The sequence below is a fragment of the Vanacampus margaritifer genome, chromosome 1 (genome assembly GCF_051991255.1).
Source record: "Vanacampus margaritifer isolate UIUO_Vmar chromosome 1, RoL_Vmar_1.0, whole genome shotgun sequence".
In the NCBI taxonomy this organism is placed as follows: domain Eukaryota; kingdom Metazoa; phylum Chordata; class Actinopteri; order Syngnathiformes; family Syngnathidae; genus Vanacampus; species Vanacampus margaritifer.
The window spans coordinates 9,400,530-9,412,775 of NC_135432.1; the positions used below are offsets into that span (position 1 = coordinate 9,400,530).

General features: G+C 41.6%; 1 protein-coding gene across 1 annotated transcript; it reads right to left on the minus strand.

The window, feature by feature from the left end:
• Positions 1 to 1,362: 1,362 nt before the first annotated feature.
• On the minus strand, positions 1,363 to 12,246 carry LOC144040623 (NGFI-A-binding protein 1-like). Its single transcript, XM_077554986.1, has 8 exons — positions 11,870 to 12,246; positions 6,814 to 7,613; positions 6,596 to 6,729; positions 6,470 to 6,521; positions 5,050 to 5,169; positions 3,397 to 3,565; positions 2,818 to 2,958; positions 1,363 to 2,746 (listed from the first exon to the last, which is right to left on the minus strand). Exons 2-8 carry the CDS (start codon positions 7,609 to 7,611, stop codon positions 2,670 to 2,672), a joined length of 1,491 nt encoding a protein of 496 aa, XP_077411112.1. The 5' UTR covers positions 7,612 to 7,613; positions 11,870 to 12,246; the 3' UTR covers positions 1,363 to 2,669.

Consider the following 12,246-nt stretch of genomic DNA (forward strand, 5'->3'; position numbering starts at 1 on the left):
TGGGAACTATGTGAAACAGAACCTGCGTCAGAGTGAGTCATCAGCTAGTTTCACAATGTCTTGATATGACGTGAATGCAAATAGCCCATGCGGGGATTAAACCACATGATCATTTTTAGTGGGTTCGAGGTGATTTTGTGACCTGGCTGCACTTCTTTCGCTTGCGCATATTTCATGGTGTAAAACAGGAGTGTCAAAGTCATTGATGTTCAGGGGTCACATACAGCTCTAGTTTGATGTCAAGTGGGCCGGTAATCACAGCATATTAGTGTACATAATCTACAATAAATTGGTATTTTTTCCCCTTTGTTCTAATGGGAAGCGTTACTTCATAATCTAATCTTCATATTCCATGAACAAACTTTTTGCAAAAACATTAGGAATTTTTAATTAAGAAAAACCTTGCAATTTTCTTTAGTTTTCATCAAACGTGTGTTTTACAATTGATGTTATAGGCATATTGTGACAACGTGTATTATTTAGTGCCATCTAGTGGTGAACTAATAGAATGCAACTATTTTGAAGCACGCACACTACGGTGCCTCAGATTGACCATACTTAGTAAAGCTAACACCAATTACTACCAATTATTATTTGGACTGAGCGACCAGCATGGTGAGCAGGAGCAGTGGGGATGAGCAAGATGGCTAACAAGAATCGCTGGAGCAGCTAGTAAGAACCGAGTTTGCCAAACTTTCTCAATATACGGCTCTGGCAAGAACTAGCTAGAGTGGCTAGCGAGAGAAGTTAGCTAAAGCTAGCGAGAGCAAAGCAGATGGAGACAAGCAGCGGGAGCACGAGACCCATTGGTTTCAACACTGTCTGTAAGCAACACCAGAGGCAAACTTTGTTCATGAAGTTCTTCCCCTGTGGGTATCCATAAAGCAGAACCATGTCAACCTCCTGTAAATCACGGGGCAAACTGTGTATTATAATTAGCAGATAGAACATATTTTTGAAATTAATATTGTTTTTTAAAATGAATTAATTATCAGTTCACCACTACATGGCGCTGTCCTTTAAATCCCAGTTATTTTGAACTGATAAAGTGTTGTACTTTAATATTAATTAATTTGAACATCTGGGAATTATTTTCAATCTATATGAACTTTGTGAAGTAATCCCAAATTCCGAAATCACCCCCAAAATTATAGAGCTCTTGACAAAACTATAATTGCAGGGTTGCCAATGCAGGCCAGATTTAACACCCTAGTGTCCCGGTTTTTGCCCGCGTGCCATATGTTTGACACCATTGAGTATAGCAATCTCCTGCGCCTGCACTGCAAGGAAGAAATTCAGATGAAACCCATTAAAACCCTCATCGTCGGAAAGCAGTCACTAACGAGATAGCATTCATCACAATAGGGTTCAAAAAATAAAGTTTAATGTTATGTGCTGTATAACAAATAAAATATATTAGTGTTTAAAAAAAAACAGGTGCATAACTAGGTGGAGCCTAATCTACCATTGTTAGGAGACAGTGAGGAGAGGTCGACAAGGCTTCAGGCCGGGGAGCTCCACTGAAAACATCACATCATCATCGTGAGTCCTCACTAGTTTCTTGCCATGAAACGATGAATTCCATGAAAAATCTTAAAGTACAAATACAGTGTGCCGCACGTGAAGACAACATTATCATCTTTGGAGGACAAACATACAGTCGCAAAACAATCCGTACATGTTAGTCACATAGATATTGCATTGGTCTGCCACTGAGTGAACTACCTGCTGGGGGGGGGGGGGGGGGGGTGTCGGACCAACTTGTCGGGACGCACAGAACTCTTGTAATGTTTCTACAGCTAAACAGCAACACACATGAAATATGCTAAGAGATAGCTAGTCAACATCATCATAGTCCTTGCGGAAAGCAGGTTTTATAAACCACATTTTCCACTAGATTTTTTTCCTCTGGTGACACTGAAAGTTCTTTTTTTTTTCTTATGCACATGAACACTATTGACACAAACATCTACAGCAACGTTACACTTGACATAGCAGAACCCTGGTTGAGATTAGGCTAACACAATTTGTTATCACAGAACTATTTACACTCTTCAAGGACACACACCTGAAGGTGAGCCCTGGTACGACGCCACATCTTCAGTCCCGGATGATTCCGTCAGCAGATGTGTGGTTTGGGATTTCACCAGCAGTGTGACATGAACAATGACTACAAGCCTGACCATAACACGGCTCTCCTGCTGTTGCTCAGAAATGCTTTTTCCTCAAATGATCTCCCATAAATATACGCAAGACAAGCGAGAGGAGAGGCGGAGTCTTCCCAAAAATAAGAAAGGCAGCCTGATACTGGGACTGGACCCAAACTCAGCCTCCTTATACCACCCCTTTTGGTTCCATCACTCACTAAATGTGGCTTTGTGAGAATGACGGAGTTCAGATTCAGGCCCAGCATGAATGCCGGCAATGAAAAGAACAGTTCAGAGGTAAGAAAGCAAATGTATTTCTAGTAGAGATAAGACCCGCCTAGCATGGTGGGGCGCATCTTCATGCTCTCTTGATGCTTTGGCACTGACACAAAGACGAAATCAAGGAAAATAAATGCTCTTCATGAGGCAACATTGGTTGTTAAGGCTCTACTGTGGCTGTGCTTGCTTAGTTTCTAGTGACGGCTGATAACTGCATACTACCACGAGACCAAGCGGGAGGCACTATGTGGAGTCCTCGGGTTCTGACTTGATGGTCTTTTTTTCCGTGTTGCCGGCTGCCCGCTGTGACATCCCGTTTTCTAAGAATACATTGACGGTGTTAGCATAGCGTTGCAACAGCCAGCAGCCAATCATATCGCTGCACACTGACCCGTTGCTGGTGTTTTGGTCTCATCTGTGCTGCTGTTGTGGTTGTGATGACGCTTGAGCTCATTGGCCAGCTGTTTGCCTAATGGCAGGTCACCTTCTTGCATGGTTTGGCTCACCACCCGCAAGTTTATGGGTCGCTCATCTGGAGGAACAGACGGACGAGGAGCGATGAGGGTCGGGTCATTCCGGTAGTAACATCCAAACAGATGCTGCACAAAGATGCCATTTAAAATCAACGACAACGACGTTGTTAAATCGCAGAAGAAAAATGGGAGGGAGCTAGACAGACAGAGAGAGAGAGCGACTGAGAGAGAGAGAGACACCCCCTCTGGGCAACTGGCTCGAGGTAAACATGTGTAGGCGGCTTAATTACAGGTGCATTGTGGGATTTGTGGGAAGAGCGATAGAAGAAGCTGTCGGAGTGGGTGATGTAGGAAGAGGAGATGAGCCCTGAAGACAAAACTTGAATACTCACATTTTTTTTCCTTTTTCAGAAGAAAAAACCAATTCAGAGCAAGCAGTTTTCATGCAGAGTTTCGATATGAACCTTCCAGAGAAAATATGTAACAATTCCGTTTACCTTGATTCTCCTTGCTGGAGTCACTGGCGGCCCCGTTGGTGTTCTGAGCGTTGGCGAGGTACTTCAAGGCAGCGGGGGGGATCCTCCAGTCCAGAGCCTGCAGTCGCTCCTGGACTGCGGCGTCCTGTAGGATTTCCATCTGTCTCGCTAGCAGACGCTCCAGCTGCATCTAAGGACACACAAAAGGAACCCCGTGACTCAGGAATCATACCCGCACTCTGTACTTACAGTGGATATAAAAAGTCTACACACCCCTTGTCAAATGCCAGATTTTTGTGATGAAATGTATTTTTTTCCCCAGTGTTAATTATAATATAATTAGCTTATTTTTCGTCCTATATTTGTGTAAAAAAAAAACAACAAAAAAAAACCAAATCATTAAAAAAAATTATAATTGAAAATAACAACTACAAAACCACACCATATGTTTGTTTGTTTTTTAAGTTAAGTGAAACTAAACATGTCTTGAGTTTGACGCACCACAGAGAGGAACAACCATGCCAAGTATGTAAACTGAGGTTTCAAAATTGTGAAAAATTAAGCCATTGTCTCCATTCTCAGACAGCGACGGTGTGTCTGCTGAATGTGGAAAAACAACGGCCCGCTCAACAGTCAATCAAGCTGCACAAGTCCCGGAAAAATGGCTACTACGTGGCCTTGCATCAATCTTACGCCTACACATCCTACATGTTTGAGCCGTAAATGTACAGTATATCCGCTTAAATCCGTCTGTAGCTGGAATATACCATATCCCGCCAGGTTATTGAGGGGCTTAACCATGGCATGACAATGAGGCACTCTAAAGCAGACACACCAACAGGAAGCCCCTGTTGACACACTGGCTGTCAAGTTTTCTTTTTTCTCCCAAATAGACTAAGAATTTTTGAATCCCAAAAGCTAGTGTGTTTTTTTAAGTGGTTGAAAACTTGGCACAATACAAAATATTCTGCACTAATTATTGTTGCAGAAGCTAATCAAACCATACTTTTTCAATGAAGCCATGGATGGAAAATTTCTTGCTTTGCCGAAAATTTCCCATTGTCATTAATGCTCCCTGGTTCACGTTCCTCCATGTTACTTCTGTTCCTGTTTTTTCAACCTAAGCTATCTATTAGTACATCAACCGCGGTTAACTTTCTTCTTTTTTTTTGACAACGTAGAACGCGCAGATGTTTTCAAATATAGGTTTTCAAATATAGTAACAGCAGGGAAAAAATACTCAAGTAATTTCCACTTAAGTACAATAACAAAGTATCTGTACTGCCCATCAGCGAGCGTCAACACAAACGTCTCACTGGAAGTGAAATGATCATCAGGGCGCATGTCACTGTCGCTTGAAATTAGAACGTCAAAGTGTCACGTCCTCCGCAGGGATGGCGCTGTGAATGAGCCATGAAATCTCTTCCCTCTCTGAATAACGTTTTGGAAAATCGCATTAGCTCAGACGTGCGCGCTACACACTGACACAGGAAGTCGCACGCCTAAAGAAGCGTGTTTCCACAATGTAATGAATGGACCTCTTACATGAGGAACAAGTTCATCAATAAGTGACACTTAGATCGATGTCATTGAGGCCAAAGCTGGAATATCAATCACTAACTGTGCGCATGAAACCAAATCAGATTCCGGGGGTGATGACCTTCGTGACTGTACCTGCAGATTCCGTCCGATGCTTTCGTCTCCTTTGGATTTGGCGCAGGCCAGCTGCTCCCTCAGCATCTCCTGCCTCATGTGGATGGCCTGCAACGCCTCCTGGATGTCGAAGAAGTTCTCCTGAAGAAGCACAAAAGAGAGATTGAGTCACTGAGAGGTGACAAGAAGGTGTCATGCCTTATTATCTATGACAACACTCAACAGCCTTAAATAGGGATGACCGATTTAGAAAAATAATCAAAATGTTATTTTCTTTCCCTCAATTATTACAAAAATAACAATAATGTTTCAAGGTCCTTTTCCCGTTTATTTATTTATTTATCACATACAAGCAATAAATGAAATAAGTCAACCTTAAACATTTCTTGACAATAATATGTTATATGTGACATATATTTATCCATCTCAGGGGGCGGCCATTTTGCCACTAGCTGTCAACTGAAGATGACATCACAGTTGCTCAGTGTTCAGGCGCTGGGCTGTGATTGGTTGTTACCTGAGACCTGAGCAACTGTGATGTCATTTTCACCCGACAGCAAGTGGCCGCCTTCTAATAATGATAAAAACTGCTGGATTCTGCTGCTTAACTCATACGACACTAACGCAATATTAAACAGAATATCCTATTTAGACTAGTGGGGCTGCATAGAACATATAGTTAAGATTGTTTTTTGTTTTTGGTTGACTTCCTCTTTAATCTGTATTACAATAAACAATGTCAGATTTCAAATGTTTTAAAAAAATATATTATTAAAAATTAGGGGCAAGAGGCGATTAAATGTTTTTAACTCATTGACTGCCACTGACGGCTATAGACGTCAAAAATTTATTTGAACTATTTCTATTAGTTTAACATTTTTTTTTCACTTTTGTTAACAAGAGTATGAAAACCTAGAAGAAAATGATTGTACATTTAGAACAGATATAAAATTTGTGATTAATCGTGACTATTGAAGTCATGCAATTAATTACAATTACAACGCCTGACTCCCCTAATTTTTAATAATCTTTTCAAAAAAAAAAGAAAAGAAAGATTATTGAAAAAAAATGTCTAGGTTTTCATCTTCTTGTTAACAAAAGTGGGAAAAAAATGTTAAACTAATAGAAATAGTTCAAATGAATTTTTGACGTTTATAGCCGTCAATGGCAGTGAATGAGTTAAACATTTATTTATTTGTCCTGACTGTGCTCTCCCAAATCATTGACTAGAGTTTCTGAAAGACCTCTAGGAGTTATTATTATTTTTCTTTATTCATTTATCTATTTATTTATCTATGTATTTATCTATTTATTTATCTATGTATTTATCTATTTATTTATCTATTTATTTATTTATTTATTTATTATCATTTTTTTATTTTTAACATACTGTAACGAAAATCAGTTTAACAATCTCTGGGAAGCGAACTGAAAACCCTACCTCAGTTTTAATCCTTTTGGGCGAAGGCTCATCTCGGTCCCCACAGCGAGACCTGAGGACAAAAAGCAAACTTGGGAAACGTTGTTGCGATGCCAGAAAACGACGACGTGGAGCAGCGACTCTTACTTGCTGGTGCGGTATGTGTATTTATACGTGACCTCTCTGGAGATCTGCCGGGCGAGTCCGAAGAGTTCGTCTCTGCGAGTAAGGAGGGCCATGTCCCTCATGCAGAGCTGCGCCGCTGCCTCGTTTACTGTCAGCTGCGCAGTGAAAAAAAAAGACAAACATGAGCTCAAAAATGGTTAGTTGCATTTGGTTTCTGAGATTGAAGAATATGTTTCCACCTCATGGAGCGTCAAATGTTTGCCATCCCTCCGTTTGGAGTCAAAGCGTCCGTATATGGCGCTGTACTTGCGAATCTCCTCCTCCCGCCTCGGGTCATCGTCGCTAAGCTCAAAGATGTGTCCGATCATCTTTGCCAGTTTCTTGTTGCTCTTGAGTTGCTCTTTGACCTCAGCGAGGTCCACTTTGGTGAGCCCCGGCGCCATCCTGTCCACACACTCCAGGACCGACTGCACGGCAGCCGCATCCAGAGCCTCCATCACGTCTCTGGGGGAGGACGGGGAACCCAGGTCGGACGGCGACAGGCTGTGCTCGCTATCGTTGCTGTGCCCCGACCAGAAGCGAGCTTCGGCGTTGCCCTGTAGGGGCGAGCCCACGGATACTTTGTCCCGAGTCACATCCAGCTTTCCCGTGTCAGAGCAGGTGGCGACCGCTTTTGACATCTTGACGCTGGACGTGTTGGCCCGGTCTTGGGCGCCCAGCAGTGTGGGTGAGCCTTCAGGCAGTTTGTAGACGGGAATGCTGCAGACCGGCAGTGAGGTGAGAGGCTGGTTGAAAATGGCCGGGTTGGTGACCCAGTCGCGCAGCGCCTTCTGAAGGCGGCGCACGTGAAGCGGCTTGCTGGCCATGCCGACCAGCGCCATGATCTCCAGGAACTCCTCCTCACCGGCTTCGCACAGCTGCTGCACGTCGTCGCCGCCCTGCTGGATGAAAGCTTCATAGTAGTAGAGCAGGTTGGCTCGCTGGAGGATCCGGTAGAGCTGCAGCTCACCCAGCGTCCTGGGCAACACCGCCGCCATGACTGAAAAGAGGATGGGTAACACTGTTAACCATTTTTCACTTTGATTTTTTTTTCAGTTAGTTTTAATTCGTTTTTGCTAGAAAACTGTGTTTTAGTTTAGCTTTTTATTAGTTTTACTTTTTTTTAATATATGAAAGTTGTCATGGTCTGTGTTTTGGTTTTGTTTACGGGTCATGTTTGCCTTGTGTGTCTCCCTTTGTCTCGTCAAGTTTGATCATGTCCTCCTGTGTTTGCTATCCCGGTCCCTGGTGTTACCCAATCAGCTTCCCAAGCCCTGTGTCTTGTCCGAGTGTCTCTCGTTGTCTCGGTGTATTGAGGCCCCGTCCTCAAACAATCTCGTACACACAGAAGCATTTCAAGACTTGCGTGTGTCCAAAAGAAGACGCTGAGGACGTTCAACGGCTGTAATGTATATGCCAAGTCTGGAGTGGCGCTGTAGCGCAACCACAGAAAGCGTAGAAGAAGAATCAGCGAAGAAGACAAACACTTTTTTTTCTAACTTTATTGCAATCTACAGAACAAAGAGTTTTAGAGCAAGTTTCTAAGTTTTAGTTTTTTAAATGCTGTGTTTTAGTTTCGTTTTTATTTATTTATTATTGTCACTTTTTTAAAATCTATGAAGTATTTATTTTATATATTTTTTAAAAGGTTCGCTTCGTACAGTAATACCAAAACAAATACAGTTTAAATCAACCCTAAAAGCTCATGTATGGTATTGACAAAGACAAAAATGAATAACATTTTCAACATAATTATAGTTAGTTTTATAAACGCAAGGTGATTTTTCAGTCAGTTTTTTTTAAACATTTTCCTTTTTCTTTTATTCTGTTAGCGAAAAAGTTTTTTCAATTTTAGTTTTAATTATTTCATTAGTTTACATCAGTGGTATCCAAACTCTTTCTTCCAAGGGCCACATGCCGAAAAACACACTCTTCACCTTCAATTTGTCACGTAACATCAATATCAGTGTACGTTAAGCTATGCTAAGCTATTCTAGAATGTTTTATATACATTACTTTAATATATACAGGGAGTCCTTCAATTACGGCGGAGTTCCGTTCCAACGCTGGCGATGTAACCCGAATTTCGACTTTAGTGGGATTTCCCCATTATATTCAATATTTACATCAAAATACTTTGTACAGTAATACAGTAATAAAAAAAAACATTTGTGCGACCCGGAAGAGCCGGAACCAATATTCGGTTGTTTCCGCACTTTGCTGTCAGATGGCAGAGTGGAACTAATTCAAACTTAAATACCAAATTGTAACGCGCTTGATGGCGAGCCGACCTGCTCGATGAACGTCTGTTGCTGGATGTAACAACAACAACGCAACTTTAAAATGGCTTGATTACTGTGGGAAATTATCGAAAAAGAAAATGCTACAGACGAGGCACGGGGGCCATAAAATTGAATCGACGTAGGTCGTACGACGTAACTCGAGGACTCCCTGTATACTTCAAAAAAAGAAAAGAAAAAGAAAAAAAGTCAATGATTTTCCAAAATGTGTGGGTGGTCAGCAGCACTGTATCCAACCAGAATCATTCCGGCCCTGCACTGAGCAGCAGCAGCAGAATCTCCACATTCAAAAACAAAACGAGCAACCTGTAATAACCTGAACTCACACAGAGGAGAACGTGTCATAAACAATCACAGTTGATGCTGTTTGCTGCTGTCGTTGAATTATTTCTAATCACTGGGGTGTTAATAACAGAAACTTTGTTCCTATTTTGGTGAAGTGTGAACGGGGAAAACAAGGAAGTGAGAGAAGAGAATGAATTTGTTTTCCTTCATCTTTTCGCATGTCTCTCCATCCGGCATGTTTCTCCAATGCTTGCCAGGGAGTCCGAAACACTGCATACGTTTGATTTATCACTTTGTAAAATCAATCAAAATTCCCAGCAATTTGAAATCAAAGATGTCCCCGCCCACTCCAGAGATTTAATGATTACTTAAGAGGTCAAGATACAGCATATAGGTTCAATTATTACATTGAACATAATGGTGCATACATTTTTGTAAAATATATATTTTTATACATACTGGTGAATATCATTTGAGATTTTATACAGATTCCCCTCCCCTTTTTGTGTTTCAAAGCACACACAGCTTTTTTTAATGCATTCAAGTAGGGGTGTGCCTCCCCCCCAAAAAAAATAAATTCTATTTTAGTATGATTCAGAATCGATTTTAAATATCCCAAAATAGATTTTATTTAAATTATTTTATACTGTCTTGCCTTTGTCTGTGTGTGCCTTTATTTGGAGCGCTGTTCATGTTGTACCTAGTTTGGCCACTGAGGAGCAGTGTGGTTCCACGCGGTCTAATACACTGTTAAGTTGTAGCCACGTTAGAGAGTAGAAGGAAAAAGTCACAAGTTATTCCAATAAAAGTTGTTTTTTTTGCAGTGTGGAGCCGTTCTTTTGAGTGATAAAAGTGCCGCGAGTAGCGCGCTAATTAGCATTAGCGAGTCAGACTGGAGTAGATCATTACAATTCCTTGCACATCTATAGATTGAAGCAAAAATCATTTTCAATCAAAAATCTTTCCTAATCGAAAATCTATTCTGAATCAAATCGCAGGCCCAAAAATCTGAATCGAATCGTGAGACATTCAAAGATTCCCACCCCTACATTCAAGTGAATACCATTTTTATACACATCTATTTGGAAGTTTGAATGGGTTTTTCTTGTTGGTCAATTTTATCATACCGGAATGTGTCTTTTTAAAAAAAAAAAAAAATTATAATAATAAATTGCACATACAGGTAGGTGTGCAATATTTTTAATATTGGTGAATTTAACTTGTTGTACACTGTGCTTTATTACCATTTTAATGTGAGTTATGTGCAAAACAAGCCCATATTTACTTATGCTGTGGAAATGAGCAATGTTACTAAACACGAGTATAGCTTTCGAGCACTTTCAGTGTCTAAAAGTAACTTCACATAAGATAAAAAGTTGGAGATCCTCGGTAAGTAGTAGCCTCCGATGCAGACAAACAGCATGAGCCATGTTAACTGTTAATTTTAGTCTATATGCCACAGGCATGCAAAAAAGTGACCTTACATCTCGAAGGCGACCCTGCCCGCCTTTTCACTGAGCAAAAGTCAAACCCTGAGAGAATTCTGCTTGTTGTCACTCCCGAGGAGGAGAGATCACAAATTGCTGGGAGGACCACATGCCTCTCTCCACCCCTGCAGGATGTGTAGGTGGCGGGCTCGCCTCGCCTAGAATAGGCCGGAGCAGGGGCCTCGGGTGGGAAACACACAAAAGCTGTCTGAAACATGACGGCAGCGTGAGCTAGTGAAGCGCTTCTACTGACCAGGCAGGCTCAGCTAATGCTAACAAGTAACCACGATGGTAACTCTAATAAAGCTTGTGTGCTGCAAGGCACAAAATGCATTTTGAGTTTGTCTTTTTTTTTTAATAATCTGGCCATAAACCATGAATAAACATGCAAATAGAAAAACAATCACTGCTGAGTTAAGAGCCCATCACTCTCCATGTCACTATTGTGTCCATGTATACTCCCGATTCACAAATTTCAGCTGCCGTTTCCATTGCTCACACACGCAGAGACACTAAATCCACTGATTCACGAGAAATTCCCATCACGCACAAGGAACCACCATCACCATGACGACTGCTAACATTAGCCATAACCAAGATTCCAGGTGAGTACGCTCGTGTTTAGCGTCTACGTTTTGTTAAACTTGTAGTACAGAATTAACAGACAAGATGCACAGTAAGGAGACTTTTGCGGCGCAGTTTGCTGCTTATGACGCCAGATAATTTCCCAACCACTGTTGTGTTGTGGGAAATGATCACATTTTACTTAACAGGTCTGAATAGTATTATTTACTAAATTACTGTTTATAACTATCTATGTCAGTTACATATAGTGACAGGCGAAACTATTAAATGCTCTTCCACTGGATGAGGTCAAAACCTGTGTATACACAATACAATAATAGTTCACACTGTGAGTAAAATTAATGATTATTTCACAATATTAACTTTTTGAGATGTTTGGTTGTGGTGTGCCTTGGATTTTTTCTAATTGGTTCAATAAAAGGTTGAGCAATTGCCTCCATTCATTCATTCATTCTGCCGTCTGGCGTCGATTCAATTTGACGTTGCACCGATTTGTGCAGCAACATGTGCGTCGGTGACGACGCGTTTTGCACAATATGCAGCGCACAATATAGTAGTAGGCTACAGCACGCGATCTCGTGCACCGGAGTTGCGCGTACCTGCTGTGTTTTGGGCCCCTTAGGTGCGTTCGTGTGGCGGTCCACTCTTCTCCCCTCAACACGAAGGCCGGTTGTCGGTCTGCAAGAGGAAAAGCTCGCAAGCAAACAGCCCCGCAGCCTTGACTTGTGAGGAAAAGCCACGAACGCCAATGTAAAGAATTGATAGCTAATTTCCAGGGGGGGGGGAGAAAAAATGAAGAATAAGCGACTTAATTGTTGGCTCACGCAGAGATACGTTCTTGTATAGGAGCCTTCCCTGTAAACTTTTTTTTAATGTCGCTAAGAGAAGCAAAAAGGCGCAGAAAATCAGAAAAAGACTTCCGTGCGTCTTTTCCCTCTGAGTGTGTGTTGCGCGTGTAATAAGTGTTCAGTCCTCT

Excerpts from the sequence above, each read along its gene's own strand:
- LOC144040623 (XM_077554986.1), bottom strand. The coding sequence starts at position 7,611 with ATGGCGGCGGTGTTGCCCAGGACGCTGGGTGAGCTGCAGCTCTACCGG. Across the intron at positions 6,522-6,595 it reads TACACATACCGCACCAGCAA|GTCTCGCTGTGGGGACCGAG; the intron begins GTAAGAGTCGCT and ends TTTTGTCCTCAG. Across the intron at positions 2,747-2,817 it reads GACCAAAACACCAGCAACGG|AAAACGGGATGTCACAGCGG; the intron begins GTCAGTGTGCAG and ends ATGTATTCTTAG.